Consider the following 27876-nt stretch of genomic DNA (forward strand, 5'->3'; position numbering starts at 1 on the left):
TATCTGTAACAAAATATTTTCATTAAAACAAAAATCCATTTCACTGAACGATTGGGTGTTTAAAAACTGAAGCATTTTTTAAAAAGTATTTTCGCAAAAATGAGTTCAAGAAAAATACAAACGAATTTCAATGTGATATTTTTTTCCTAAATAGAAGAGTATGTAATTTTAACATTTTTATTTTAAAAGGAAATATTGTCAATTCTGCTTCAAATATAACGCGTGAAACAGAATGGCTAAGCTTTTTTTTTAATTTCGGTAAAAATAAATTATAATTCATGAGTGAGAGAGTCAGATATGAAGGATCACGGGTACTTGTGGACAGGAATCCCCCTTCATATTGAACACATGATGAATAAGTGTAATAAACATAATTTGTTTTTAAAAAAGTCCAACAAGCCCTGGGGTTGAATATATCGAGGGGGGGGATCAAAATTATAAAGTCTTGGGACTTTTGATACATGATGATAGTATCATGCTGCACGAGGTTCGATTGGTACCATAATTAATGTGAAATATTGAAAAAATATTGTTATCATATTATTTAAGTGTAGCATATTCAAAATAAAATTTAAAAGTTCAATTTTTATACACTATTTATATACCTATAAAGTCTTATAATGATTGTGTGTATATATTACAAGATCCTATGCTAGGAATTTTTATTTTGTAAAACCTTACGTATATAAATTATAACTTTATAAATATTAATGAAGAGGATTAAATATTAAAATATGCTAAAAACACTTCAAACAAAATATAATGCCATTTAAAAAATTGCTAATTCATAATCCTAATATATTTTATCATTTAAAATTGAACAATTAAAAAAATAATAACTCATTTCTCCCTGTACACTTTCAAACACAATAGACAGATCACCCCTGCAGCCGATTATAACAAATAAAGTCGCCGACAGTCAATTTTGAATTTTAGTACGAAAAGTATTCTTCATATTCCTGAGAGTAATATTATACAATGTTCAAAATTTCATTCAAAGGTTTTGTGTTCTCTACTTTACATTCAAGAGAAGGATATCAGCAACATTTTTTTTTGTATTCAAAAATTTACACCCCCAAAAGAAAACAACAACAAAGAAAAGCTAATGCAGAGTATTATACCTTATCTGAAATGAGGTAAAAAATCGGACTGTAATATTGATATAAATTCAATTTTATCGCAGAAACCTGAATCCAAAATGCAACACTTTGTTGTTTTTGTTTTCTTTTTTAGACTATAGTAAAGTAACAAAACTTGCACTCGGTTTTATTTAACGTAGTGTCAAGGCGATCAAGAGGCGGGTTTTGTTGAACCATGCTTAGCGCTTCCCAGTACTTTCAGTACTTTGATTATCTGAAGTGCCGCACGTCGGCGCTCGGTATGGCGCAAAAAAAGTCCTATCGCGAATTTCAAAAATTTTACCACCTTTTCTACGATATCTTTTTACCTGGAAATATTTTGTTAAAACATGTAGAACAAAAGACGTTTAGAATTCCAAGATCTTTCAAATCATATCTAAAAAAAGGGCTGGCCCCTAAAATTAAGGGACTAGAGGGGCAGAAAGTTTTTTCTTTATATCTCAAAACGTATTGAGAATTTGTAATACGTCAAAGAAGCAAATTGTTCAAAATGTCAAGCTCAATATAATGGAGCCATTAGAAAACGTCCGGTGTTGTCACTTCCGGCCAAACCGTAAGTAGTCGAAAAACGCGTATTTTTGCCGTTCTTAACCCGTTTTGGGTAACATATGTCTCTGTGAGCATGAAAATTAATTTTCCGTCCGTCGTTGTCACTTCCGGTCAAACCGGAAGTAGCAAAAAATGGCTTATGTTAGCATTAATCAACATAAATTGAGGTTATTTACATGTATACATTTTTGGGCGTTTTTATTCATTTTTGTAAAAATGAAAGATGCTTCCGGTTACTTCCGGTCAAACAGGACGGAAGACCTACTCGTTGCTTTGCAACGAGCTTTGCTCTAGTTATTATTTTTTTTCTTACCGATTTTTGTGCACGCCAGTTCTCGGAAACGGCTCGATCGATTTTCACGAAACTTTCAGATCTGATAGATATTGGTCTGAAACTTATTGGAAATGTTTTATAAGTACGTCGTCACTTCCGGTCGTGATATATGGACGATTTACTGATTTTAAGAGGGTCAGCTTGTCAGGGCAATCACTAAAGAACGAATGAAGATATTGACTTGAGATATTCAGTGAAGGTAGAGGAGGGATTGGTGAATTGCTTTTTTGAGTCTATATCTTTCCAGCGCATAAGGCGTTGAAGCTCGTCTGAGCTCGTTATAATTATTATTTTTCTGACCATCAAATTTTGTGCACGTGATTTCTCGAAGACTACTGGATGGATTTTTATGAAATTTGCAGAAACAATGTTTTGCTATCTGAAGTTATTATATCCTGGAGATTTTTTGGAAATTCCTTTCTGGTGCCAAGTTACGGACAATTTTCTGATTTTAAATTGACATTTTGTTCGCGGATAATCTAAAGAACGGTAAAAGATAACACTGTGAAACTTTAGGATACAGATCATGATAAGTACTATCCAAGACGCGATCTTTTGTACGTTGTCTCTACTTCCTGTCGTAACGGCATGCAAAAAAAAAAAGTCAAATTTTTTCACTTTTTTGTTTTTCAATATTTTCAAATCATATTTGTATGGTTGATAGAAACATTTCTCATTAGGCTAAATAAATAATTTGTTTGTAAATTGATGAATTCGAACTCGAAATATTAACATTCAAAAGTATGAAGCGAGATTTTAATGGCGGCGGTCTCTGTCAATTCCGACATTTCGCAATAGGGGTTAACAGAGGCAGCCGAGCATTTGCTTGAACGAAAGTAACATAACGAGCAATGAAATGTGTAGGGATACTTGGATTGTCACGTCGTAGGTTCGTTGCAATTCGGTGTCAAACTACATTTATTATCCAAGGTCTACTTACAAGTCTTTTTTAATTGGTTTTGGTTGTTTCTCAAAGTAGAAATAGAAAAGGATTAATGTGCAAATGAAGTACAATATCGATATCTTTTGTTTTGCATCACGGTAACACATAGCTTAAATCATACTTATAATAAATAGTTTTTCAAGAATGTAGTAAGTAAAAAACGTGACCACTGTTTTCTAATGCACACTTGTGTCATATTAAATCAATAGAAAGGACAACTGTTACAATAAGAAAATTTTTTATTTTTAAAGATAACAATTTTTCAAAGACCGTTTAAGTGACCCATATAACCATTTTATTTTCTCAATGCAAGTTATTGATCATAATGGAATCTTATTTCTTGACCCTCTTAGGGCGATGGAGGCTTTTTTTTCTGTGAAACATGCCACCTTTTTCATGAAGGTGTAAGAAATCGGAATATTCAAATTTCGTGATTGAAAATTGAAAAATTACCCATTCATAGCTGTATCACTGCTTTAGTGTTATTTGCCTATATACGATTGATTGATTGATTGTATACTGTTTAACGTCCTCTCCAGAATATTTCACTGATATGGAGACGGCACCATTGCCGGTGAAGGGCTGCAAATTTGGGCCTATGCTCGGCACTCAGGGCCATTGAGCAGGAAGGGATCTTTATCCTGGCACACCCGCTGTGACACGGGGCCTCGGTCTATACCGTCTTATCCGAAGACCATGAACATTCCAAGAGAATTTCGCTGAGATTTACTCGTTGCGTTTGGCGCGAAATTATGAAAAGTGACCCTTCTTTCATAATTCCAAGACAGATTAACTGCTGCAGAATTATATGTACATACAAGTGAAGTAAGAGTAGTTGTTCAAATAGCGTAATCGATAAGCGTAATTGGATTTTCAAGCTAGTGACCCGTTTCAATTACCAGTGTGTCCAAAATATGTTCAATCCATTTTCAGCTCGAGTTTATGGGTTATTTTTCGGAATCGGACGGAAGACCTACTCGTTGCTCGCAACGAGATCGTCTCTTAGTTATTATTATTGTTTTTTTTTTTCTTACCGATTTTGTGCACGCAAGTTCTCCAAAACGGCTCGCACGATTTTCAGGACTGATAGAGCATTAAAAAAATTTGTCCGGCGGCGTCACTTCCGGTCAAACCGGAAGTAGTCGAAAAACGCATTTTTTTGCCGTTCTTGACAAGTTTTTGGGTTACATATGTCTCTGGGAGCATAAAAAGTAATTTTTCGTGCGTTGTCGTCACTTCCGGTCAAACCGGAAGTTGCAAAAAATGGCTAATTTTGAAGATTTTGATGCAAAATTGAAATTATAAAGTCACTGGAGACTACTTAGCTCATTGCTATTTTTCGTTCCGTCACTTCCGGTCAAAACCGGACTGAAGACCTACTCGTTGCTTTGCAACGAGCTTTGCTCTACTTATTATTATTATTGTTGTTTTTTTTCTTACCGATTTTGTGCACGCGAATTCTCAAAAACGGCTCGCTCGATTTTCATGAAACATTCAGAACTGATAGAGCATGAAAAAAAAACTAGAACTGTTTTTTTTTGTTTTGATGACGTCACTTTCGGTTTTGAGATTTCCGCGTTTTAGTGATTTTCAGAGGGTCACTTTGTCCGGCAGTTTTCTGAAAAACCACTCAACACAGAAGCTTGAAATTTTCAGTGATGCTAGAGCAACCTTTGGAGAAGTGAATTTCGTATATCACAGCCACCGGAAGTACGAAGTGCCGACGCTCGCTATGGCCCTAAAATAGTCCTATCAAGAATTTCAAAATTTTTAACACTTTTTCTACGATAACTTTTTACCTAGAAATATTTTGTTAAATCATGTAGAACAAAAAAAGTATAGAATTCGGAGATCTTTCAAATGATACCTCGAAAAAAGGGCTGGCCCCTTAATTCAGGGGCCAAGAGGGCCCGAACATTTTTCCTTTATATCTCCAAAAGTATTTAGAATTTGTAATACGTCCAAGAAGCAAAGTTGTTCAAAATGACAAGCTTAATCTATTGGCGTCGTCAAAATACGTCCGGCGTCGTCACTACCGGTCAAACCGGAAGTAGTCGAAAAACATTTTTTTGCCGTTCTTGAAAGGTTTTTGGGTTACATATGTCTCTGGAAGCATGAAAAGTAATTTTTCTGTGCGTCGTCGTCACTTCCGGTCAAACTGGAAGTTGCAAAGATGGCTTATTTTGAAGGTTTTGATGCAAAATTTAAATTATAAAGTCACTGGAGACTACTTAGCTCATTGCTTTCTTTTGTTCCGTCACTTCCGGTCAAAACGGGACGGAAGACCTACTCGTTGCTTTGCAACGAGCTTTGCTCTAGTTTATTATTATTATTCCACTTTTCATAGTACAGGTCATATCTCAGCTATGCGTGGACGAATTTTAACGATTTTTTCAGGTATGATGCGATTTTTGGGGAAATTTGTATTTTTTAAATGGATTTTTGTCGCAAAAAATTTTCGAGAACGGCAAAAGATATGAAACTGAAACTTGCTGAGGTGATAGAACATCGATTGTAGATATGTTGATCGACCTTCATTTTTCGTCGTTTTGACTTCCGGTCGCAAAGAGAAGTGAATTCAAAAAGTTTTTCAATATTTTTCTTTTGAATTTACAGGGTTTATAGAGCGTCTTCAGAGATATCTATATATGTTTTCATTTTCTTCATGCATGCCTTTATTGCAAAGATATGAACGAACCAAAATTTGTCTTATTGTCGGGGGTTCGAATCCCGCTCGGGGCGTTCCCCAACTTTTTTCTTGTTTTTGTCTTTTTCAGATGCAAATTACTTTTCACTCTTTTATAACATGTTTGGAAGATTTTTCGATTTTTAAAAGCTGTTTTTGGAGATATTTGGTGAAATACCTGGAACAATCACGATCTGTGTTGAGAACCTACTGTAAATGAACGTAAACGAAAAAAAATACTTTATGAAATCTATTCCATGGGATGACACAGCAAAGATTGCAAAAGAGAAGTCGGTCGGAAGACCTGCTTGTTGTCCCAGCAACAAGAACACATCTAGTTAAGGACTTCCGTCTTCAGCGGAAGACCTTATTGTTATTCTTAGGTTTCTTTTTCACTTTTATTATTATTAAGGTCTTCCGTCTTCAGCGGAAGACCTTCTTGTTATTCTTAGGTTTCTTTTCCACTTTTATTATTCTTTTTTTTCTTACCGATTTTGTGCACGCGATTTCTCAAAAACGGCTCGATGGATTTCCATGAAACTTTCAGGACTTATGTTACATTACCTGAACCTTATGCATTTTTTCCCGATTTGATGACGTCACTTCCGGTTTGGAGATATTGCCGATTTTATGATTTTTGAAGGGTCAGTTTGTCCGCAGACTTTCTCAATAATTGCTCAAGATAGAAACATGAAACTTTCAGGTATGATAGACCATAGTCTATAGATATGCATAACGTATTTCATTTTAATCAGAAGGGCCGCACGTCGGCGCTCGCTATGGCCCAAAAGTAGACGTATCACGAATTTCAAAATTTGTAACACTTTTTCGAAGATATCTTTTTACCTAGAAATATTTTGTTAAGATATATAGAGCAAAAGAAGTGCAGTATTTTAAGATCTTTCAAATGATATCTCAAAAAAGGGCTGGCCCCTAAAATAAGGGGCCAAGAGGGGCCGAAACTTTTTTCTTTATATCTCAAAATTTATAAAGAATTTGTAATACGTCAAAGAAGCAAAGTTGTTTAAAAGATCAAGCTCAATCTATTGGCGTCGTCAAAATTCGTCCGGTGACGTCACTACCGGCCAAACCGGAAGTAGGCTGAAAATACGTATTTTTGCCGTTTATGACAAGTTTTGGGGTAACAAATGTCTCTGGGGGCATAAAAATTAATTTTCTGTCCGTCGTCGTCACTTCCGGTCAGACCAGAAGTAGCTAAAAATGGCTTATTCTTGCATTAATTAACATACTTTTAGAGGATTCAAGCTATTTTTGGGCGTTATTCCGCATTTTTGTTATAAATAAAATCTACTTCCGGTCAAATAGGACGACCTACTCGTTGCTTTGCAACAAGCTTTGCTCTAGTTATTATTCTTTTTTTTCTTACCGATATTGTGCACGCGATTTCTCGGAAACGGCCCGATGGATTTCCATGAAACTTTCAGGACTTATGTTACATTACTTGAACCTTATGCATTTTTTTTCGATTTGATGACGTCCCTTCCGGTTTGGAGAGAGTGTCGATTTTGCGATTTTTGAAGGGTCAGGTTGTCCGCGAACGTTCTCAGAAATGGCTATAGATAGAAACGTGAAATTTTCTTAAGTCTGTAGATATGGGAAAATGATTTCATTTTTTGGGAAGTGCCGCACGTCGGTGCTGGCTATGGCCAAAACATTGTTCTTTCGCAAATTTCAAAATTTTTGACACCTTTTCTACGATATCTTTTTACCTGGAAATAATTTGTTAAAACATATAGAACAAAAGAAGTGTAGAATTCCAAGATCTTTCAAATGATATCTCGAAAAAAGGGCTGGCCTCTAAAATTAAGGGCCTAGGGGGGTTGAACGTTTTTCTTTTATATCTCAAAAAGCAATGAGAATTTTTAATACATCAAAGAAGCAAAGTTGTTTATAATGTCAAGTTCAATTTACTGAAGGAGTCAAAATACGTCCGGCGTCGTCACTTTCGGCCAAACCGGAAGTAGTCATAAAACACGTTTTTTTGCCGTTCTCGACAAGTTTTTGCGTCACATATGTCTCTGGGAGCATAGAAAGTATTTTTCCGTCCGTCGTCGTCACTTCCGGTCAAACCGGAAGTAGCAAAAATTGCTTATTTTTATGGTTTTGATACAAAATTGAAATTATAAAGTCACTGGAGACTTCTTATCTCATTGCTTTCTTTTGTTCAGGCACTTCCGGTCAAAACCGGACGGAAGACCTACTCGTTGCTTTGCAACGAGCTCAGGTCTAGTTATTATTATTATTCCACTTTCCATAGCACAGGTCATATCTCCGCTGTGCGTGACTCAATTTGAACGATTTTTTAGGGATGATGCATCATGTTAATATCTCCAGGGTTTTCCTTTACTTTTTCGAAATTTACTTCTGTTCGCATTTTGGGGGGAAATTTGTATTTTTTAAAAGGAATTTCGTCGCAAAAAATTCTCGAGAACAGTAACAGATATAAAACTGAAACATTGAATGTAGATGTGTTGATCGACCTTCATTTTTCGTCGTTCTGACTTCCGGTCGCAAACGGAAGTGAATTATAATAGTCTAAATTTTCAACTTTTTTGTTTTTCACTATTTTTCTTTGGAAATCACAGGGTTTAAAGAGTATCTTTTAAGAACTCTAAATATGTTTTCAACATTCTCATGCGTGCATTTGTTGCACAGATATAATCGATCCAAACCTCGTCTCACTGTCGGGGGTTCAAATCCCGCTGGGGGCGTTGCAAAATTTTTTTCTTTGTTTCTGTCTTTTTTCAGTTGCATATGACTTTTCTTTCTTTTTTATAGTGTATGGAATATTTTGTCGATTTTTAAAAGCTATATTTTGAGATATTTTGTGGAATAACTGTAATAATCACGATCTATGTTGAGAGACTGCTGTCAATGAAAGAAAACGATAAAAAACACATTCTGAAATTTACTTCATGGTCTGACGGAGCAGAGATTTCTAACGAAAAGTCGGGCGGAAGACCTGCTTGTTGCCCTAGCAACAAGAACGCATCTAGTTATTATTATTTTTCTTCTTCCTGGGAAAATATTGTCCTCGAGTGATCTTGTAAACTGTACATCCGACTTAGTTGAAACCTTTTTAGGGTTAGTGGGCATGTTATGTAGAGTTGCCGAACGAAGATCATTTTGCGCGCACGTGCTTGCAAGAGCGAGCACTTGCAACACTTAAAATGACCAATAAAATGTATATTGCCGTAACTTTTCAATTTTTTTCATGAAATGTTTTGAAACTCATAATGTAAGGATATATTAGTAGTATAAACAAGATGACATGGTCTTTATAGCAAGATCTCACGCGCATGCATGTGCGCTTCGCTCGGATTGGGTGAAACTAAAGCCTCAATATCTATTTTGTTTTACGTCACAATCATTTGAAATTTTGAACTTAGTCACATATTATGAAGGTCTACAGCATGATTTATAAGAATGTTTATGAAAGCACGTACATGCACGTGTGCTGGCAAGAGCGAGCACGTGCAACATGTGAAATAACCAATATAATGAATGAAGCCTTAACTTATATATTTCTTGATGGAATGTTTTGAAACTCACAATGTATGGATATATTAGTAGTATCGTCAAGATGGCGGGGTCAAAATAGCAAGATCTGACGCGCATGCACTTGTGCTTCGCTCTGATTGGCTGAAACTAAATTCTCAATATCTTTCTTGTTTTACGTCATAATCCTTTGAAATTTTGAACAGTCATACATTATAAAGATCTACAGCATGAAATATTCTTTTTATAAGAAAAGAATACACAAAAATAGTTATACAGTAACATGTATTTTAAATACATGTAGGTCTGAAAATTATGAACAGTACTGCAAATATGCAGTTAATTAAATTAAATTGATGGTGTGATTTAAAATTTGAAAAGACCAACGGTTTGAAATAGTCCATTACTTTAGAAGGAAAATTCCTTCCTTTACCGTACCTAAACATATTTAAATACATGTTTGCCATTCAGTATAATTACTCCCCCCCCTCCCCGGTGCCTTTTCTCCCGAAATGAAATTCTCTGTGGGTATTCTCATTATATTTAATTCATATTCGATGTGTATTGTAACACACGAAAATCAGTCTTAAAATCAACATCAAACAGTCATTAAACAATAGTTTTTCAGAATACACTTGTGCAAACAGTATAGTATTTTAAATTGGCAGGGAAGATGTTTCAAATTCAATTTAAAACTTAATCCTTTCTAGTATATATTCCCTTTCTTTATTTTTTCTGCAGAAATACAAAAATCAAATCTAGAAATGATAGGGATAAATATTGAAACTTCTTTGAAATACTGACTCTTTGCCTTCGGCATGTGTGGTGAAACGTGATATCCACACCTCTACTGTGTCGAATTATTTTGATTGACATGACAAACACGCTAGTAGGATGTGGACTTCTTGTGAACCGCTTGAACTCGATGATGGAAAATAAAAGCCAAGGATAACTTTCAATGGATTTGTTAATCTAAAATAAAATTGATTACCTTAACTGCTTGGTATACGAGGGCCGTTCAAAAATTACGCGGACTTGCTGCACAGGAAAAATATTTGACGACATAATCGGGCAAAATGTTGCACATAATATAAAAGAATCTTTATTTATATGGTATACAAAATTTTATATCAAAATGTTGTAAATCGGTATCAATTTTGAGTGATTTTTCAGGACATATCATTTAGTCACGGAGCAGCAAAATCTTCGACGTCACAGATATTATAAAAAATATGTGATTGAGCTTTCATTTCCTCAACATTTTCCCAAGGGTACCTGTACAGTTTGAGTCATCTTATCTACTCAACATCGAAACACCATTTTTTGTCAAGCTTTAAATCTATTAAACAAATAAAGAATATTCTTTTATTGTTTTAAAACCAAAAACTGCAGGTATCTATGAGATATAGTGTGATATTGGTGACTCTCAATCACGTTCTTTACAGTCCAGATAAAGTTTTCGTCGATAATCTTCTTCCCGTCCTCCTGTATGGCCATTTTACAGAGGTCTAATGGTATAAAATTCCTATTTACTATTTGTGGACGAATGTCACGAATACCCTAGTTTACTACATGTTTTATTCTGCATATTTTGGATCTATTTTGGCGATATCTCGAGCATTACACATAATTTAACTAAAGTGTGGTGCGCCGTCAATTCACGAGACGTCATTTTCACAGTCATTTTCACGGGGATCGCATCAGAGGAAAATCACAATATTTCTATTAGTACTTCAAATATCACGCCAGAAATCCAAATACATAATAATAGAACAATTTAAAGAAACATTTGGGAAAATTGTCGAAAAATATTGCGAATTATAGAAAATAGAAATAGAAGAGTTAAATTTTGGATTCCGCATGCTTTTGCTTCAAATTTTTTGTCGTGCTCCGTACCTCTAAATCAGCGATATCAATATACCGATAATTTTAGTGTAATATTTTTAAAATACAGAAATTTTGCCCAAAATTTATTGGAATCTTTGAGATACATATTTCTTAGATATTTCTCATATTACTTAGAATCGTCTTGACACGGAAATACAAGTCTGGTTGTTGTTTAAACCGCGTGCAATGTAATTAATTCATTCTATAAGTAGTAGTTTATCCTCAGAAGTCCACATCATTTTATTTGTGAAAAAATAAGCGTATTTACTATATAAATAGATTAATTCTTAATTTATCTACACTCGTTCGATAATAAATACACAAGTTTTACGGCAATTAAAATCGGGTTATAAGAGATCGATTTAAAATATAGATACATTTACGTGTATGTACAGAAAAAAATGTTTTATTTACTCTAATATTTATTTATTGTTTATTTATATTAAAAGACCTGAAATTAAATTCATAGAATAATAGAATAATCTAAATTCAAGGAGAAGATCGGAGGTTTTCCGAATAAATTGTTCATCTTCCGTTCACCGTTCGTTCATCTTCCATTTGCCCTCGCGTTGGCACTCCGTTCGCGTTCTGCGTCACCAAGTTGCACTCAGCTTCGCATATCGTTCACTCTTTGTTTTCTCTGCGTTCGTTCAGCGTTCGTTCAGCGTTCAGGTGGGAAAGTAGAACGTTTCAGGGACTGTATAAAATGTTTTGAGTGGGATGTAAAAAGATAAAGCTAAACCTTCGTATCATCAACATTAATAATATTTACTATTAAACAACACTATTTTTCAATCTTAAATACATAAGACATCTCCAAATTTACTCGTAAAAAAAATTGCATAGAAAACGAAATAATTGAACAAAGAAAGTTTTAAGCAATATAAATATAATTTAAAAATAAGGGTATTAATAATTTCCTTAACATTAAATCGATTCTTCCACTAACAATAAATACGACTGTCAAAACTAGCGTAGAGACAAAAATACTCAGCTATCAGCTACATATAAGTTTTTTTACATCAATTATTGGGAAATTGTATTAATTCTAAGCAACGTTGCTTCTTGAATCTTGTGAAATGGATGTTGTTGTAACGAACATTGATAAGATTCTAGCGCTCCCACGAAGTCCCCACAGATTTGTTGACAGATTCCCAGTATTTGCCAGGATATATCTCTGGGGGGAAAAGGTACATAAATCATGTCATCATAGAGCAGCAGGGTCTGTAGATCCTGTAGAGATTGTTGTGACCTCACTGTGTCACCCAGTCTGTAGTAATTCAGTATAAACAACATGTGTAGCATCACTAGAGGTGGTATTAATAATATATTATTACCATTCTTGTTACTGGTCCTCTGCTCTAGAATAATTTCATCAATGTATATGTAATCAATGTATAACTTAATATCTGTTACTAAAGCATTCCTCATTTTATGACTTAGAGACACCCCCAATGTGTTAAGTGTAAACATATCTACATTTACATGATCACGGTATATAATGTATGGTTTTGTCATTCTGTTTTGTGCTTTCTGTAAGCAATTGAGTAATTGTTCATATCTAGATGTCCTGTAAAAATACATAGCAAGATAAAGTATGTCAGAGGTACAGCCGAATGTACATGATAGTCTTAACAATCCGGAAACGTTGATAGATTTGTAGTAAATCTTATTACGATTTTTATGTTGATATACATCACACAGTTTCAACATGGCAGTGTTTCGTAATATCTCTGATGTCATACATTGTACTGTAGCCTTCTGGATAGGCGCCAACCCTTTACTAATCTCTATTTCAAGGTTCTTCATGAGAGCTGCAAATTCTACAACACTTGAAAGGCTTTGGTTATATCCCCAGAATTCCTTAAATAAACTTATGTCAAGTTCAGTGTTAGTAATGATACTACTCTCGTCAGTGCAGACTCTCAATGCTCTGTATAAAATGGCCCGACTGAGAAACGGTCTTAACGTTTTACTCAATAATAGACCTGATATACCCTTGCAATACAATTCAAACAACTTATCAAACAACAATATTTGTATAGATCCAGTTACTTTAAATCGGAACATGTTGTTCTGGGGAATGAAAAAGTTTGAGCATTCTCCAATAAACACCCAATATAATAATAATTTGAAGCATCTCCAGAAACAATGCAATGAGTTTTCAGGTGTCCAAGTCAAGGACTTGTTAGTCTGGATTACCCAAAATACAGCCGTTTTTGTGAAATATGAACATAGAACGGGCGAACATTCATTTAAATTGACAACCTCTTTAAGAAATATTTTAAACAGACCATAACATAAAAACTGAGTGTGGTTCATTGAATATACAAGTTTTTGTTCCGCCATGGAAAATGACATTCTCCACTCTTGTATGCTGTCAGGTGTGCTGCCGATAGGAACAACATGGAATCCTGATCTTAATATATCTGATATTACTACCTCGGATGGCCAACCATGTTGACGACATCTTTGTACCCATGGTAAAGCTAATGCCGGCCAGTGATGGGATCGGAAACAGTATGCACTGTCCGTTTCTATATTACCCACAAGATATGTGCAACAAGGTCCATGAGAGAAAGAAGAAGAGCTGAAATTAAGGGCTCGTAAGCACTGTAAAAAATTCTCACGGAATAATGTACTAGATATATAAACATCGTTGTCGATCGCTACACAGGAGGATCTAATTTTTTTATTACTTGATGCGTTCATCATATTTAGTCTTACAAATCCTGGTGGTAAATCATCACACTCTATCAGGATCACAGTGTGTTGTTGGTTACGATAGAGACTGATCTGTGAGAGATCACATATCACCTTGTGGTCTAGAGGCCAGAACATACAATCAGCATCTGAACCAAGCAGTCTGAATCCCTCACGTCTACTCCCACTCATCATCTTAACTGCTCCCTGCATGGTGTTTATAGGTTTATCCATTACCTCCAAAGTGTCTGTCACTTCTCTCCTGATCCTCAGTTGTGTAGGACTCCCTACTTTACGACACAGTCCTACATACACAACCTCTGACAGGCGAGGTATATGATCCATTTCTATTTCTATTCTGAAATTATCAGATATAATCTCATAACATGTTCTTCATTTTACGTTTTGTAGATAATTTTATAAAAAAAAAATTCAAAATAAGGTTTCTTACCTATTCAGGGATTATCAGCAAATATTTTTATCACTTGAAATTCTCCGGGCCCAGGATCCTGGAACATCTAAAGCTTAATTTAATTTTTGTTGTCGTACTAAAATGGGACAATTATACTTTAAAAAAAAATGAGTTTGATAATTTATCCAAGCCGCTTATCAAGAGTAAAGAATAATTGACTATTGCATAATCCAGGAATAAGGAAAAGAAGTGCACCGCCACATCGTCGTCACGTGACTGCTATTAATAGCGAATGTTCATTACTAAAAAAGGTAACATGAGTGAATAACACTATACTACTTTACTTAATCATTTGAGGAAATGATATGGTTGAATAACATCAAACATGCTTAAACAAAATAATGCTAGAACCAAACTGTCCGATTGGTAAACAAAAACTATTAATTTTGATATAATATATCTCATGGGTCTTAAAAAGTGAAATTTATACTTTTTAAAGAAATTAAATTTCCGTTGCTCATTCATCTAAGCCGCTGATATAACGTAAAATATTATCAACTATCAATATTTATATACTATTGTATAAACCTAGGAATGAAAATAAGTGCCCCACCACATCGTCACCATGCAACTGCTATTAATACCAATATGTTCACCTTCATTAATAAAAAAAACAAGAGTGAATAACACATCCCGGTGCTTAATAAATCATTTGAGTAAAATGAATAGTTGAATAACACGTATTATGTCTAAAAATATACTGCTAGAACCCAAATGTTAGATTTATTTATTACAAAAAAAAATTCTAAACATTTGCATAAATCTTAACCATTTTTCTTAAAAATTTCATACATATATTACTATAGGGATTTTTTCAAACCATGTTTTGTAATGCAAGAATGGGGTATACATGTTCAAAGGATTGATCTGTAAACTTTATTAAGTCAATCGTGATAAAATATCTGATTTTGTTAACTTTAGAAATAATTCTTAATAATTTTAAAGAAAAACGGCATGCTATCAGTTTATCAAAATAATGGTTTATATGGTTATATGTAACTTTCTTTTTGAATGACATGGGGAGAAATATTTTTTCCTTTTTTTTTTCAGTGAAAAAATTCCCTTTGTTATTAAATACTTTAATTTTCATACGTTTTAATATAATAATGGTATACTTTAATGCTTAGATAAATAAATAAAAGATATGATGATGCATCTCCAAGGTTTATTTGGCTGTTGAATTTTGAGAGATATTACATATACTCTAAGACAGGTTGAATAAAATTAAATATGCAATGGTTGATTAATGAGTTATTCAAGGTATTAAAATTTTAAAAAATATATAGAACATCGACAGGAATTTGCGAAAGTCTGGGTCAATTTTAAGATTTAATAGAAAACGTTGTTTCTCTTGAAGATGTAATTTACTTGTTATTTCTTCCACATTTGCAATCAGTATTAAGTATACGTACTTCTTCCTCCCTCTCTCTCACTCTCTCTCATTCAGTACAAAACCACTTTATTAAAACTCATTCTTTGCAACGATCACCTCTTTCTTCCTTTTAACAAACGTCCGCGAGTGTTCGACACAACCTTTGTAATATCGATGTTTATAATTTTAGCTAAAATCCTTAACGGATAGGGGAAAAAATAACCATAAATAAAATGAGATATCTTCCTGCTTTGGAGACACAATATCCAAAAGGTAGGAAATAAGAGCAATAAAGTTACAGTTATAGAATGTTTTTGTAAATAAAAATCTGATTCAGAGAGGAAACATGAAACAGACACAGACTTGTTCGGAAATAAAAAATAAACTTTCTCATCTATGGATTATATTTTATAGTTCTGACAAAAACGGAAGAAAATCTCATAATAGAAACAAAATGCACACGCTATACGAGTATAAGCTTATTATTTATACATTTTTTTCCTACTTTGGGCAGATTTTTTTAAGCGAGTGATTCTTCTAAACTTCAAAGTTGTTAGGACATTTATATACTCCAGAAAAATATTTGTTCTTAGAAATAATTCATTGTCATATAATGCATTGTAAACATTATATGTCACTGTGTTCCACGGTTGTTCGTTTCAAGAAAACATAACGAAAGCAAAGAAAAATTACACATAATTTTGTTACTCATTTCATTTTATCTCTCGTATTCAGCGTCTTGTATTTGTAGCAAAGCAAACCATTTTATTACTAGTGCTTGTTGGACACTCTAATGGTTAAGATCATCTCATGATAAGTTTAAAAATAGTTTTCATTCAGGAAACATATTCTTAATTCATTATATAGTGTAATATCGTAGGTTGAAATATATGGGGATAATGAACAGTGTTCAAGTTAAAAAAACAGAAAATACTACAAAATTAAACAGTATAGTAATAATACAGCATTAGAATACAGACATTTAGACTTAAATTCTTCATTAATATTGAACTTTACGTGCCACATATCTTAGCAGTATAAATCTACAGGAAAAAGAACTGCAAATCGAAGTACAAGGTGATTTTTCTTAGTTTTTAAACAAAATTCGTTACATATATTAATTTAACCGTTTGTATAAAACCCATGGGGAATGAAAGTTTCTTGGATATAAGCGTATTTTTTTTTAAATAGTGTCTTCACTGAAACAAGCTTATCTGTATTGTTTTTTTTTCTTTTCTCAGCACAAAAAATTGACTACATGAGGAGAATTGTATTGACCGAGCCCATTTTCACTGAGAAAAAGAGCAATATTTTTTTTTTATATTATGGCAATGTCACATGATTCAAAGACTTGAAAGCCATGGATAAAATTTTGAATGCCAGTCAGCTGTTCCAGACAAAACATATTTTTATCTTTAAAAAAGTAAAATACCGGATGAAATTAAGTAGCAATTTCTTTCAAATTTGTTTAATGAAGAAAAAAATGGTATGAGAATACTGATTATACTGACTCTTTGTAACCAATAAATCGATTCTCTCTAGATTAGATCACCTCTGCATGAGTAAGGAAAAGAAAGTATTAATGTTTTAATGATCCCAGTCTATGTATTTCCGTTTAAAGTGTAATTATATTTAAAGAACTCTGCCTTGAACACTTCCGATGTACTTAACATCTATTAGGACTTCGTATCGAAAATAAATTATTTATTATGTTCCCCAAACGAAGTTGGGGAACATATTGTTTATACCCTGTTTCTTCTCATTATTATTATTTTTCTTCTTCCTGGGAAAATTTTGTCCTCGGGTGATCTTGTAAACTACTCATCCGACTTAGGTGAAATCTTTTTTGGGTCAGTAGGCATGTTATGTAGAGTTGCTGAACGAAGGTCATTTTGCACGCTTGTTTTCACATTCAAATATAACAATCAGTAATGACACATCCAGGTGTTACATAAATCATTTATAAAACATTAATAATAAAAATCTTTACATTTGCACAAATCTTAATCATTTTTAAAAAGTGTCATACATATATTACTAGAGGTATATCTTTAAACCAGAGTTGGTATTGCCAAAATGGAGTATACATCTTCAAAGGACCGTTTTGTAAACTTTAAGTAGTCAATCGTGATAATATATATGTGTTTTTGTTAACCCTGGGTATACTTCTTAAGAGCCAGTCCGCGAGAAAACCATGCAAAATTAAAAAAAATCGTCCAAATGGAAGGTTGCAACTTGGGAATTTTTAGTGGCTTAAAATTTTCTACATAAAGGTAGAAGTCAGAATATCCACATAAAAATGTCGAACCCTGCATCTATTTTTAGTAACAGCTTATTTGCATATTTGTCGAAAATCACACAAAATTTAATGAAAAATGTATACAAAATGATCAAGTCAAAAAGTTACCTTTTGTCATCAGTTTTATTTTCAAATTTTGTTTTATTGTCAAAGTCATTGTCCAATTAATACAATTAATGAGGAAAAACTTAAATCAAATAAATTTTTTATTTTTTACACATCTATTTATAGATCCTAAGTAAATGGGTATGATTCTTTAGCCATTTTTAGACGCTCGTTTCTATCAAGACCAAGGTTGAAATTAAATCAAATTAATTGTTACTTTAAGAATGATCTAAGGTCTACTCTGTATTAAAATATTGAGCTTGGGAAATAACATCTACATGCTGTAAATTAACTTTGAAATACCATATTTTGCCACAATTTCACATATTTTAAATAACAGTCTTTTACCATTTTTTTGGATTATTTCTATGATATTTAAAGAAAAAGAGGAGATTTTTATTCTAATATAATTTTTAGAAGAGGAATAACTGATTTGGACTCTTCATATAACTTTCTTTTGCTTATTTTACCCCATTGTTACCAATTTGCTGGAGTTAGATTGTTACCTCCCCTTCTTGGAACTCTTTTGTATTATTGGGTAAAAAGTGACAGGTATGTCAATATTAAAAGAAGAAAGTCATGTATGATCATTTTTTCTTCACCTAGGGAGTTGTTGTGGAGTATTATTGCACTATGAAAGAGGGAAAACTTATTTTCAGATACTTGAATGTAAAAAATAACAATTTACCTTGAATAAACAAATACATGTAACATGCCCATAGGAAGCAATTTCAGTGTGGATGAGGGAGGACAACCTACATTATCAACTAATATGTTGACGGTGCGACCGTTATGGCGAGCGCAGATGTTTATTTTGTTAGAATTTAAATCGGGCTCGTACGTCAAACTGCACGTGACATTTGATGCGTCTAGACCCTGACGTCATATGACGTTGTATGTAAGTTACATTTCCCCCAAAGAACCCTGAACAGAGATGAAAACAAATGAAGAACGTTTCGTTTGCTATTTATCTTCAATATTTATCCTTTAAATCAGGGCATGTATACTTTTAGTAGAACTTTTGCTACTATTCTCACGAGAACGTAGCTTTAACGTGGCTTAAACAAGTGATGCATTTTGGGTCCAAATTACGGCATCAAAAAATTCTATCGAATGAATGTGCAGAAGTCCGAATTTTCTCTTCGCACAGGCGTTGCTTTGAGAGCTCGCAGTGACGAGCGTCGCTTCTTCGCGACGCTCGCTGCGCTCGCTATAAAAAAAAATACCAAGTATTCTATAGAAAGTAATAAAAAATAAAAGTTCATCAGATGTTTTTTTTTTATTTTGGGCATATACATGTAGCAGATATATTTTCTATAGGGTTCTGTCCTCGGGGAATCTACATGTATTTCATGGTAATTAACAGATACAAAATCTTACCTAACAAGTACAATTGATTAGGAATTTAAATCAAATAATAACATATTTTTAATCAAAATATACAATTGATAATTTGTTTAAGGCACCTGGCCCCGTTCAAGTTCAAGATCATTTTATTCACTCAAACCATTTCAGGTACATGAGGACAATGAAGAATATTTACAACATATACATTCAGGTCAGAGGACAAGTATATGATATACATAATCAGAATATGAAAAGGAAAAGAAAAACACATATGAAACATGTAATAAGGAAATAAGTGAGGGATCGAAAAATTATGGAGGAATGACTAACTAAAATCTTATATTTTCAATATAAACGCACATAGTATTCTTAGTGTCTTAGCAACTTGTTTTGTCATCATTTGAGAAAATATAAGAATACAAACAGGTATTTGATTGCATACTCTCAACAAATTCAAAAATAATTTGTTATTTCAATCTACATGTAAATTGTTTAATTTTCATAAATTTGGTGTGTTTTTGAGTTAACTAAACACCGTAATTCCTAGGAATATTTTTAATTTTACATTACATACTTTAAACTACTGTGTTACGTAACATTCATATATTGATAAAGTCAGACTTCACATTAAAAATCATCAGCTCAAAAGGAGATGCCACCAATTTAGGTACCCCACTGATATAGGACCCTCCACGATAAATATTGGCAAAATTATTCGGGGAAGGGTACCCCCCCCCCCCGAAAGTATGAGTCCTTACTGCAGCCAAAACTTTGCTAGTATGCAGTACAAAGTGGTAGAAATTTAAAACTGGCTATAAACATGATAAAAGACTGTTTATAAGGAACTTATACTGCCTCGCCAGCGAGCTAGCTTTTCTGGTGATGCGGTAGAGTCTCCCTCCAGGCAAGCTGAGCAACGGCGAGCCTGTTTAATCCTTAGATGGGTGACCACTTCACGTTACAAAATTGGTGGCAGCGTAGTTACTGGTGTCCTGCTTCAGGAAGTCTTAGAGCTAGGACTTAGTGTCCATGCACAGACCAGAGACGTATGCACAGACTTGGTGTCTGTGGACGGCAGGGGTTGCCGTATCTGAAGTCAGGTTCCGATCTGCTTCAGAAAGCTCTAAGACTAGGACTTTATGTCCAGGTACGGACTTCGTGCCCGGGAACGGCATTGGTTGCCGTAGCTGAAGAGGCCCAAATACTCAGAGAGAACTCATGCTAAGCTCTGGGTCGAAGCTTCCCTGTGCGGGTGAAGTGTAGCGGGCAGTACATAGGGAACTTATACTGTCTCGCTAGTGAGCTAGCTTTTCTGGTGATGCGGTAGAGTCCCCCTCTATTTCAGGCAAGTTAAGCAACGGCGAGCCTGTTTAACCCTTGGATGGGTGACCGCTTCACGTTACAACTGGATTCATATTTATTCAAAGGGGGCTATCAAATTTTGCCAAAATTATTTTCAAAACATTATTAATAAAATTGTTTAAGGCTGTGTAAATTAATATTTGATACTTTTTCTGAATAACCATAATGGTGTTATTAATACATGTACCACTGCAGAAAGAGATAAATTTTTTCTTAATGTTTTTAATTATTTTAGATTAAATCACCTTAAATAAACAAATTTATAAACAATATATATTTCAGAAATTCAATCCCCCATTATTTAAATAAAGTTGATTTATCCATGTTCATAAAATCTCTTATTCACAAAAATTGCAGTCATAGCAGTGACGTAGAAACGATTTTGAAAGGGTGGGGTGGGGGGGGGGGTAAAATTAAACTTACCTGAAAAGAATTTGTCAAGCAAAAAAGATGACAATTTTTTGATTTGGGAGGTGGGATAAGAGTAAACCCCAGTATCTTTCATTTTCTTAACCTCCTTTATGGAGCTTTTTGTATAATATCCCCTGTCAGTATTTTTATAAGATTGTACCAATTTAAAATTGACAGAAAGCAAACAACTAGCTGCAGAACTGTAGCTCTCCGAAAAAAAATATATTAATAGACCGAGGTGCTACAGTGCCACCCATTGAAAAAACTGTATATTTATTGCGCACAAAAAAATGTGGTGTTTCTCGATTTATTTCTCCGTGTTCCAAAATTTTACCAACTGTGTGTTCCTAACATATAGCCCTCCTGGACCTGGAACTGAGAAATTATTTCGGTCTAACGCGCTTTGTACAGATGTAAACCACAGGTGCTTGAGGACAGGACCCCCCACCCCCCTTTGATATAGACCCCTAGGCTTTTTCGAATTTTTTCTCATAAAATATCTTTCATTGCCATATTTGTGATAAGATTTATATCAGCAAATCGAAAAATTACCTAAAACAAACGTTCTATTAAATCTACTCAACATTCTCTATATAAAAATTATATAGAGAGGATAGATATTTTCATAAAATGTAACTTAATTTAAACAAATTTTCTAAATTGATAGGATAGATTGTATCACATTGTATTGTATTGGGAGGGGGGGTCCTGTCCTTCAGCACCTGTGATGTAAACCATGCCGTTAATTAAAAAAGGAGTAGGACTTTATTGAATTATTGCAATTGAGGTAAGAATTTGGAAGAATTAATCTAGAGCCAAGCGCATTTTTTATGCGCAAAAAAAAATACAGGTGACACTGTAGCCCCCCGGTCTATCAATATATATTTTTTTCGGAGAGCTACAGTTCTCCAGCTAGCAAACACTGAAGACTCAAATTTTATATGTTCAAGTCTCAAAATTTATATGAATGATACCGAGTCCGTTTGAATTTAAATACTTGTAATTTCCCGTTTATTGATTGTAAAAAAAACTTACTTACAAAATGTAAGGAACAAATATATTCATATGATTGTTGAAAAATTGCAAGTAAGCCAATACAATTTATTATGTTTTTTTTTTCATTTTAAACAATTGGCAAAATGCTAATCCTTATATTAGGGGTAATTTCTGACAATTCAGTTTTATTTAATTTTTTATTTTAATATTTTTCAATCTTATTTATTATTTCAAAGAAAATTGTTACATGTTTCAACATCTAACAACAATTGTTATAATTTAAAGTACTATAGTTGACTTTGTAACCCATTGAGTATGAGCAATTTTTTCGAAAATTGGCAATTTCTAAATCCCCATATCTCAATTATTTATTATTTCCCAAGCTCAATATTTTGCAAAGATAATAATTAGAGTTATATTTGTACAATAAAATCAAAAAATTTAGTTTCAAAGATTGGTCTTGGAAGAATTTGGGCATTAAATTTGTAATATTTTTGGCAATTCTTGAAAGTTGGCATCATGCCAATTTTTAAGAGTTGTCTGCCCTTTGATATATTGCATATTTGATTCTGATAAATGTCAATTTTGAAAGAACATAGCCATCTGTTACTTAAAAATACCTTAATGGAAATGCAAATTTAATTTTGAGTAAAAAAAATCAAATGTGAATTTTCCCATTTTTCTTGAATTTTTTAAGTGCATTTGCACTTAAATGAGCAAAAAGGAGGTGGCGCTGCCTACGGCTGCCATGTTGAATGATGGGAATTTTTTTGGTCATTTTTAATAACATATTATAAAGTCTAACTACCCACCAAATTTCATTAAGATATGCCGACCTTCGATTTGGACAGTTCTGCATGGTTTTCTCGCGGACTGGCTCTTAATAACTTTAGAGAAAAAAGGCATGTTACCACTTTATCAAATTAATGGGTTTTTTTTTTTTGGTAATATGTTATTTTCCTTTTGAATGGCATGGGTAGAAACATTGTTCAACATCTTTTATTTTTTTAGTGAAAATCTGTAAAATTCTCTTTTCATACGTTTTGCTTTTCATACGTTTTGATATAAATTCTCTGTAATTATCAAAATTGTTTGACCACGCATAGAAAAATATTTTGATTTTTTTTTATAATTATTTTAAATAGCTATGTCATTAATTGTAAAATTTAATGTTGGTTTATGAAATGGACCCTTGATTGCCATAGAAACGGGGCGCAAAATTCTCAATTTCGTTAATTTTGAAAAACGTGTACTTATCAAGAAAAACTGTGTCCAGAAATAAAAAGGGATAACTTTATATGTTTTCATTATTTTAATTTGATACTACAGATTAAATTAATTATATTTGTAGTTTTAATTTAATCTCTCGATAGTAAATGACCATTTTACATCTTATAACATATCAGATATGTGATTGGTTTAGTGGCGTTTTTAGAGGCTTAAAACAAAAAAGGCACACTGATTACAAATTTAGTAATAATTAATTATGAAAGGCTGATATATGATTATATCAAAATATGTAAAATATTGGAGGGAGACTCAAAGATGTAAAATAAATTCAAAGGTAAAGATTACTTTTTTCTACATTTTGAAGCATTATTTGCTTCCTAATTACTTCCCTTGAAATACTCTCTAACGTTTGGAGGTACAATGTGTATTTAGTAAACAGAAATGAACATTCTCATCAAAGTTTTACAGTCTGGAAGAAGAAAAGAAGGCTAGACATCTTACACAATGAAGACAGAAGGTAAATTTATGTATATACGAAGCATTACAAAAATATCAAGATTAACAAATGCATATCTTCTTAATTTTATTTGCCTTACAATACACAGTTATTTTACTGGTAGTAGTCTGTGGTCCTTATCAAATCAAGCGAACTATACCTTTTGGCAGTTTGACTTTCTGACCAATGAATTAATTATTTTTATTAATAAAAATGAATTTGAAGCATATAATCATCACTTGCTGACCCCCCCCCCCGAAATATAAATGTCTATATAGAGATTTGTAGTGAAATCGTGTATAAATAAATGTATTCCCTATGACCTTTCACCCTGACCCCATATCCATCCACCTGTACTGGCCAGCACGCCTACCTCGTCAGTCCTGGTCCTGATTCCTAAGTGTGAACACTACTCTTTACCTGTTTCCGGTTATACCTGTTTGTTTACCATCGATCGGTTACCTGGACTCACCCCCTTTACTATTTATTCATTTACCTTGTTTGCTGTCGCCTGGTAAGGCACCAGCCTCATTTATACTGATGAGTTTTTGCAGAATATCTTTTCTAAACTCCTGAAAAAAATTCCATATGCAAGGGCAAAACCTAGTCAACAATGTTTACAAAATTTTCCTATTTGAATGGATGGATGTTCGCCGTGTTTCTAGTCATCAACATTAGTAATATTTGTGACATCACAATCGGACATATAAGAGAAAACTGTTGAAGGCCATTTTTTAATGTTTAGAAATATTATTTTAAAAAATCGTCCCGATAAAATAAGACATTGTGCAACTGAACTGGATTTTTTAAAAAGAATCGTTGACTCTTATATAAGGAATATAACTGATTAAAAAGAATTCAAAATCGCAGTAGTTTATCCGAGGACTGTATAAACGAGTAAAAGAGAAAGAAAACAGAGACAACCTTCCAAGAACATGCAAATGGCAATAGAATCGATTGCTTCTTTTTGTTTCAAAATAATCGAAGGCAGAATTCTGAAAACAACCCAACAACATTAACAACATGGTTTTTAAAAATATTTTGTTATTGACTGTAAGATGAAGATTAATTGAAAAAAAATATTGTCTTAACCAACTCGGTTCCACGACAATTGGCGTCGCCGGTAGGATAATCCTACTACATGTTTTGCAAATTTGAAAATTTTGTGTAGATAAATTAGTTGTATCGGCGTTAATTTAACATCACTATGACTGCATACTACAAATGCACGACATTTTTGCCTCTGTTAAATTATTCACGGTCATTTTGTGATATTTTAGCGGAAACGTCGTGCTCGTGCTCGGGCGCTCACATAGCGTTGTAGCAGGAGGTCCCAACAAATTTGGCCATGTTTATTTAACTTTCTGTCGTGAAATTTTGTAAATAAAGTTTGTGAATAAGTACACGTGCGTTTAAATTAAACGTTGTGTGCTAATTTTTTTCGCAAGTATACATATTTTCAATAAACGTTGTGTGCATCCGTGCATATTTTTGAGACTTCGAATTTTTGTACACCTGCGTTTTCAGAAAACGTTGTGTGCAAAACTTGTTGAACTGATATTTTTTTGCAATTTTTCAATACTTTCATACACGTGCGTTTCATTAAACGTTATGTGTGATATTTTTTTCATATTTTGCAAGCCTACGTTTTTGTCAAATCCATATTTTTCATTGTCACTCGTGTTTTCAGTATACACGTGAGTGATATCGTCTGCCTTACGTTTTTCATAGATTTGAAAGATATTTTGCATATTTTTATATATATTATCGCTTCAGGCGTTTTCATAAACGTTAATGCGATAATTTTGTTGTTTTGACCCATAGAATTTTTGTTTATGATTTATTCGACATTTTGTTTGCTCGTCACTCGTCTTGTCGGACGCCATTTTTCCCGCTTTTGGCGCCAAGCTGCCAGTGACGTTTTCGCGTAGTACGTAAGCTAACTTCCTTTTTCTCTCTAATTTCCTTAAAAATATTTTGGGGGAAAGTAGGGGGATATAGTGTTTTGTTAGTTTTATGTTCATGTAATTTAATAGAGCTAAGTTCACACAAACCGGTTTACCTGTTTTAGCTATAATATAATACATCAAAGCGCACGTGCTCGCTCTGAATAACAGTGAACTGATTTTGTAGAGTATTAGCTCTGTGCAACGACGTTGAATATCTTTGCAAAAATATAATCAATACATATAACGTCATTGATTGATAATATTCTTTGATTAATTATTTTATCAGGTATTTATTTTATTAACATCAGTGCTTACTGCTACCGCCGTCTGCCATCTGGCGTTTACATTAACGTTGTAAGAGTCAGTGCAGTAATTACGCAAGTTAATTTACTTATTGAGTAATTAATTAAGAGATAGATAAGAGAATTAGCATTTTGGACCAATACCGAATTATCAAATAAAAGCAAAGATAGGGGAAACACTATCAATTCATATAACTACCAGCGATATACAGATAGAGAGAAAAGGATAGAAAGGAAAGAGAAAAAATCTAACTAATTCGCCAGGAACTTTACTGTTGAGTTAAACCAGCTCAGATACAATTATTCATTGTGTTAAAGTTTAATTCATCAGTAAACGAATATAAAGATAGAAAACATTAAAGATAAAAGAAGATAGAGAGAAAAAGATAGAAAGAAATAATGGAATAGCGTATAACGTACAGCAATATACATACATTCTCCGACTGACTGTTTCAGTAGTATCAAACATCGTGATCATTTCCGTAACTTTGAACTACTGAAAACAACACGATGAATCCAGCAATGACACCTTGTGCAGCACCTCCTGGATACTATGGTGGACCATACCTGCCAACTCTTAATCCATACGGGTATCCAACTCCTTGTGTACCAGTCCCTGGGAGCTATCCAGTACCATTTCCTGGATATAGTGGACCATTCCTACAACCATTCATTGGACCACCACAGCCAAATCCAAGCATACTATATGCTTATGGCCCACATCCTGGAAGGTTTCAACCTGGATACATGGTACCACAACAGACATACCCCCAACCATGCATGTATGGAGGACCACCAATGCCACCACCACCGTTGGCACACACACACACACAGGATGGGGAAGCTGTGCAGTGTCCTTCTATGCCAGCCAATGGAATTCCAAACAACCAAGGCCAGGAACTATCACATGGTTCTTCACCATTGAAACCTGGAGACGCCAGCAGCTGTGAAACTGTCCTGCCTGTAGCAGTAAACAATCAACAGCAGCAGCAGCAGCCAACATTTACTGCAGCAGTGTGCCACCAGCAGCAGATGTCCACAGTTCCAAGAAAGAGTCAACCAAGTTTTCCACAAATACAGAGTGGTGATAAATCACCTGCTAGTACTCGGTGGAATACCATGGTGTCGATTGGTGATCTCAATATTCCTGGAACTTCAACAACACCTGACATAGAAGACAAAGATGTTCCTGATGGCAGTCCATCGGAGTTATGGCAACCGAGTAGTGAGTATTCAACTGCTAGTTGCCAAACAACTCCAGACACTAATGATACATCTCATTGCCAACAGCAAACCCTGGACTTGACTGCAGATACACAGCCTCATGGGAGTGATGCTTTGCCTGAGCATAGCAATGGCAAAGTTGTGAATGCTCAGACAATTGACAATTTACAGGAGCCCTCCTACCAATAGCTGGTTACAGAACCTGAGGAAACAGCAACCTCTTTACTACTGGATCCACAACAGAGGGAAATTAGTGAAGGGCTAAATGCTGATTCCATACTATTTGTACCAGCAACAGCTGTGTATGTTACTACCACTGAAAGTGACACCACAGATGGCCCAACCAGGTCTACTTGGAATGCGGGCAACAAGGACATCCCATTAATCAATTACAGAGAATCGCTTGTTTGTGCATTCTATTATGTGGACAATTGGCTGGGCATTCCATCTGGGCTGCCACTTGTGAACAAGTCCTGGGTTGTACCATGGCTCATCACATTGACATTATAGATCATTTCACTACTGAATTAAATATCTCCTTAGATTCCAAA

General features: G+C 33.9%; 2 protein-coding genes across 2 annotated transcripts; one reads left to right on the top strand and one right to left on the bottom strand.

The window, feature by feature from the left end:
• Window positions 1-12083: 12083 nt before the first annotated feature.
• Window positions 12084-13898, bottom strand: LOC134281775 (uncharacterized). Its single transcript, XM_062764202.1, has one exon. It carries the CDS (start codon window positions 13896-13898, stop codon window positions 12084-12086), a length of 1815 nt encoding a protein of 604 aa, XP_062620186.1.
• Window positions 13899-26611: 12713 nt separating this feature from the next.
• Window positions 26612-27514, top strand: LOC134281776 (uncharacterized). The gene has a single exon (XM_062764204.1). The coding sequence runs from the start codon at window positions 26612-26614 to the stop codon at window positions 27512-27514; it is 903 nt and encodes a 300-aa protein (XP_062620188.1).
• The last annotated feature ends 362 nt before the right edge of the window (window positions 27515-27876 follow it).

This window comes from Saccostrea cucullata, unplaced genomic scaffold (genome assembly GCF_032062105.1).
Source record: "Saccostrea cucullata isolate Sc308-1 unplaced genomic scaffold, CSIRO_AGI_Scuc_v1 ctg774, whole genome shotgun sequence".
Lineage (NCBI taxonomy): Eukaryota > Metazoa > Mollusca > Bivalvia > Ostreida > Ostreidae > Saccostrea > Saccostrea cuccullata.

Excerpts from the sequence above, each read along its gene's own strand:
- LOC134281775 (XM_062764202.1), bottom strand. The coding sequence starts at position 13,898 with ATGTTCTGGCCTCTAGACCACAAGGTGATATGTGATCTCTCACAGATC.
- LOC134281776 (XM_062764204.1), top strand. The coding sequence starts at position 26,612 with ATGAATCCAGCAATGACACCTTGTGCAGCACCTCCTGGATACTATGGT.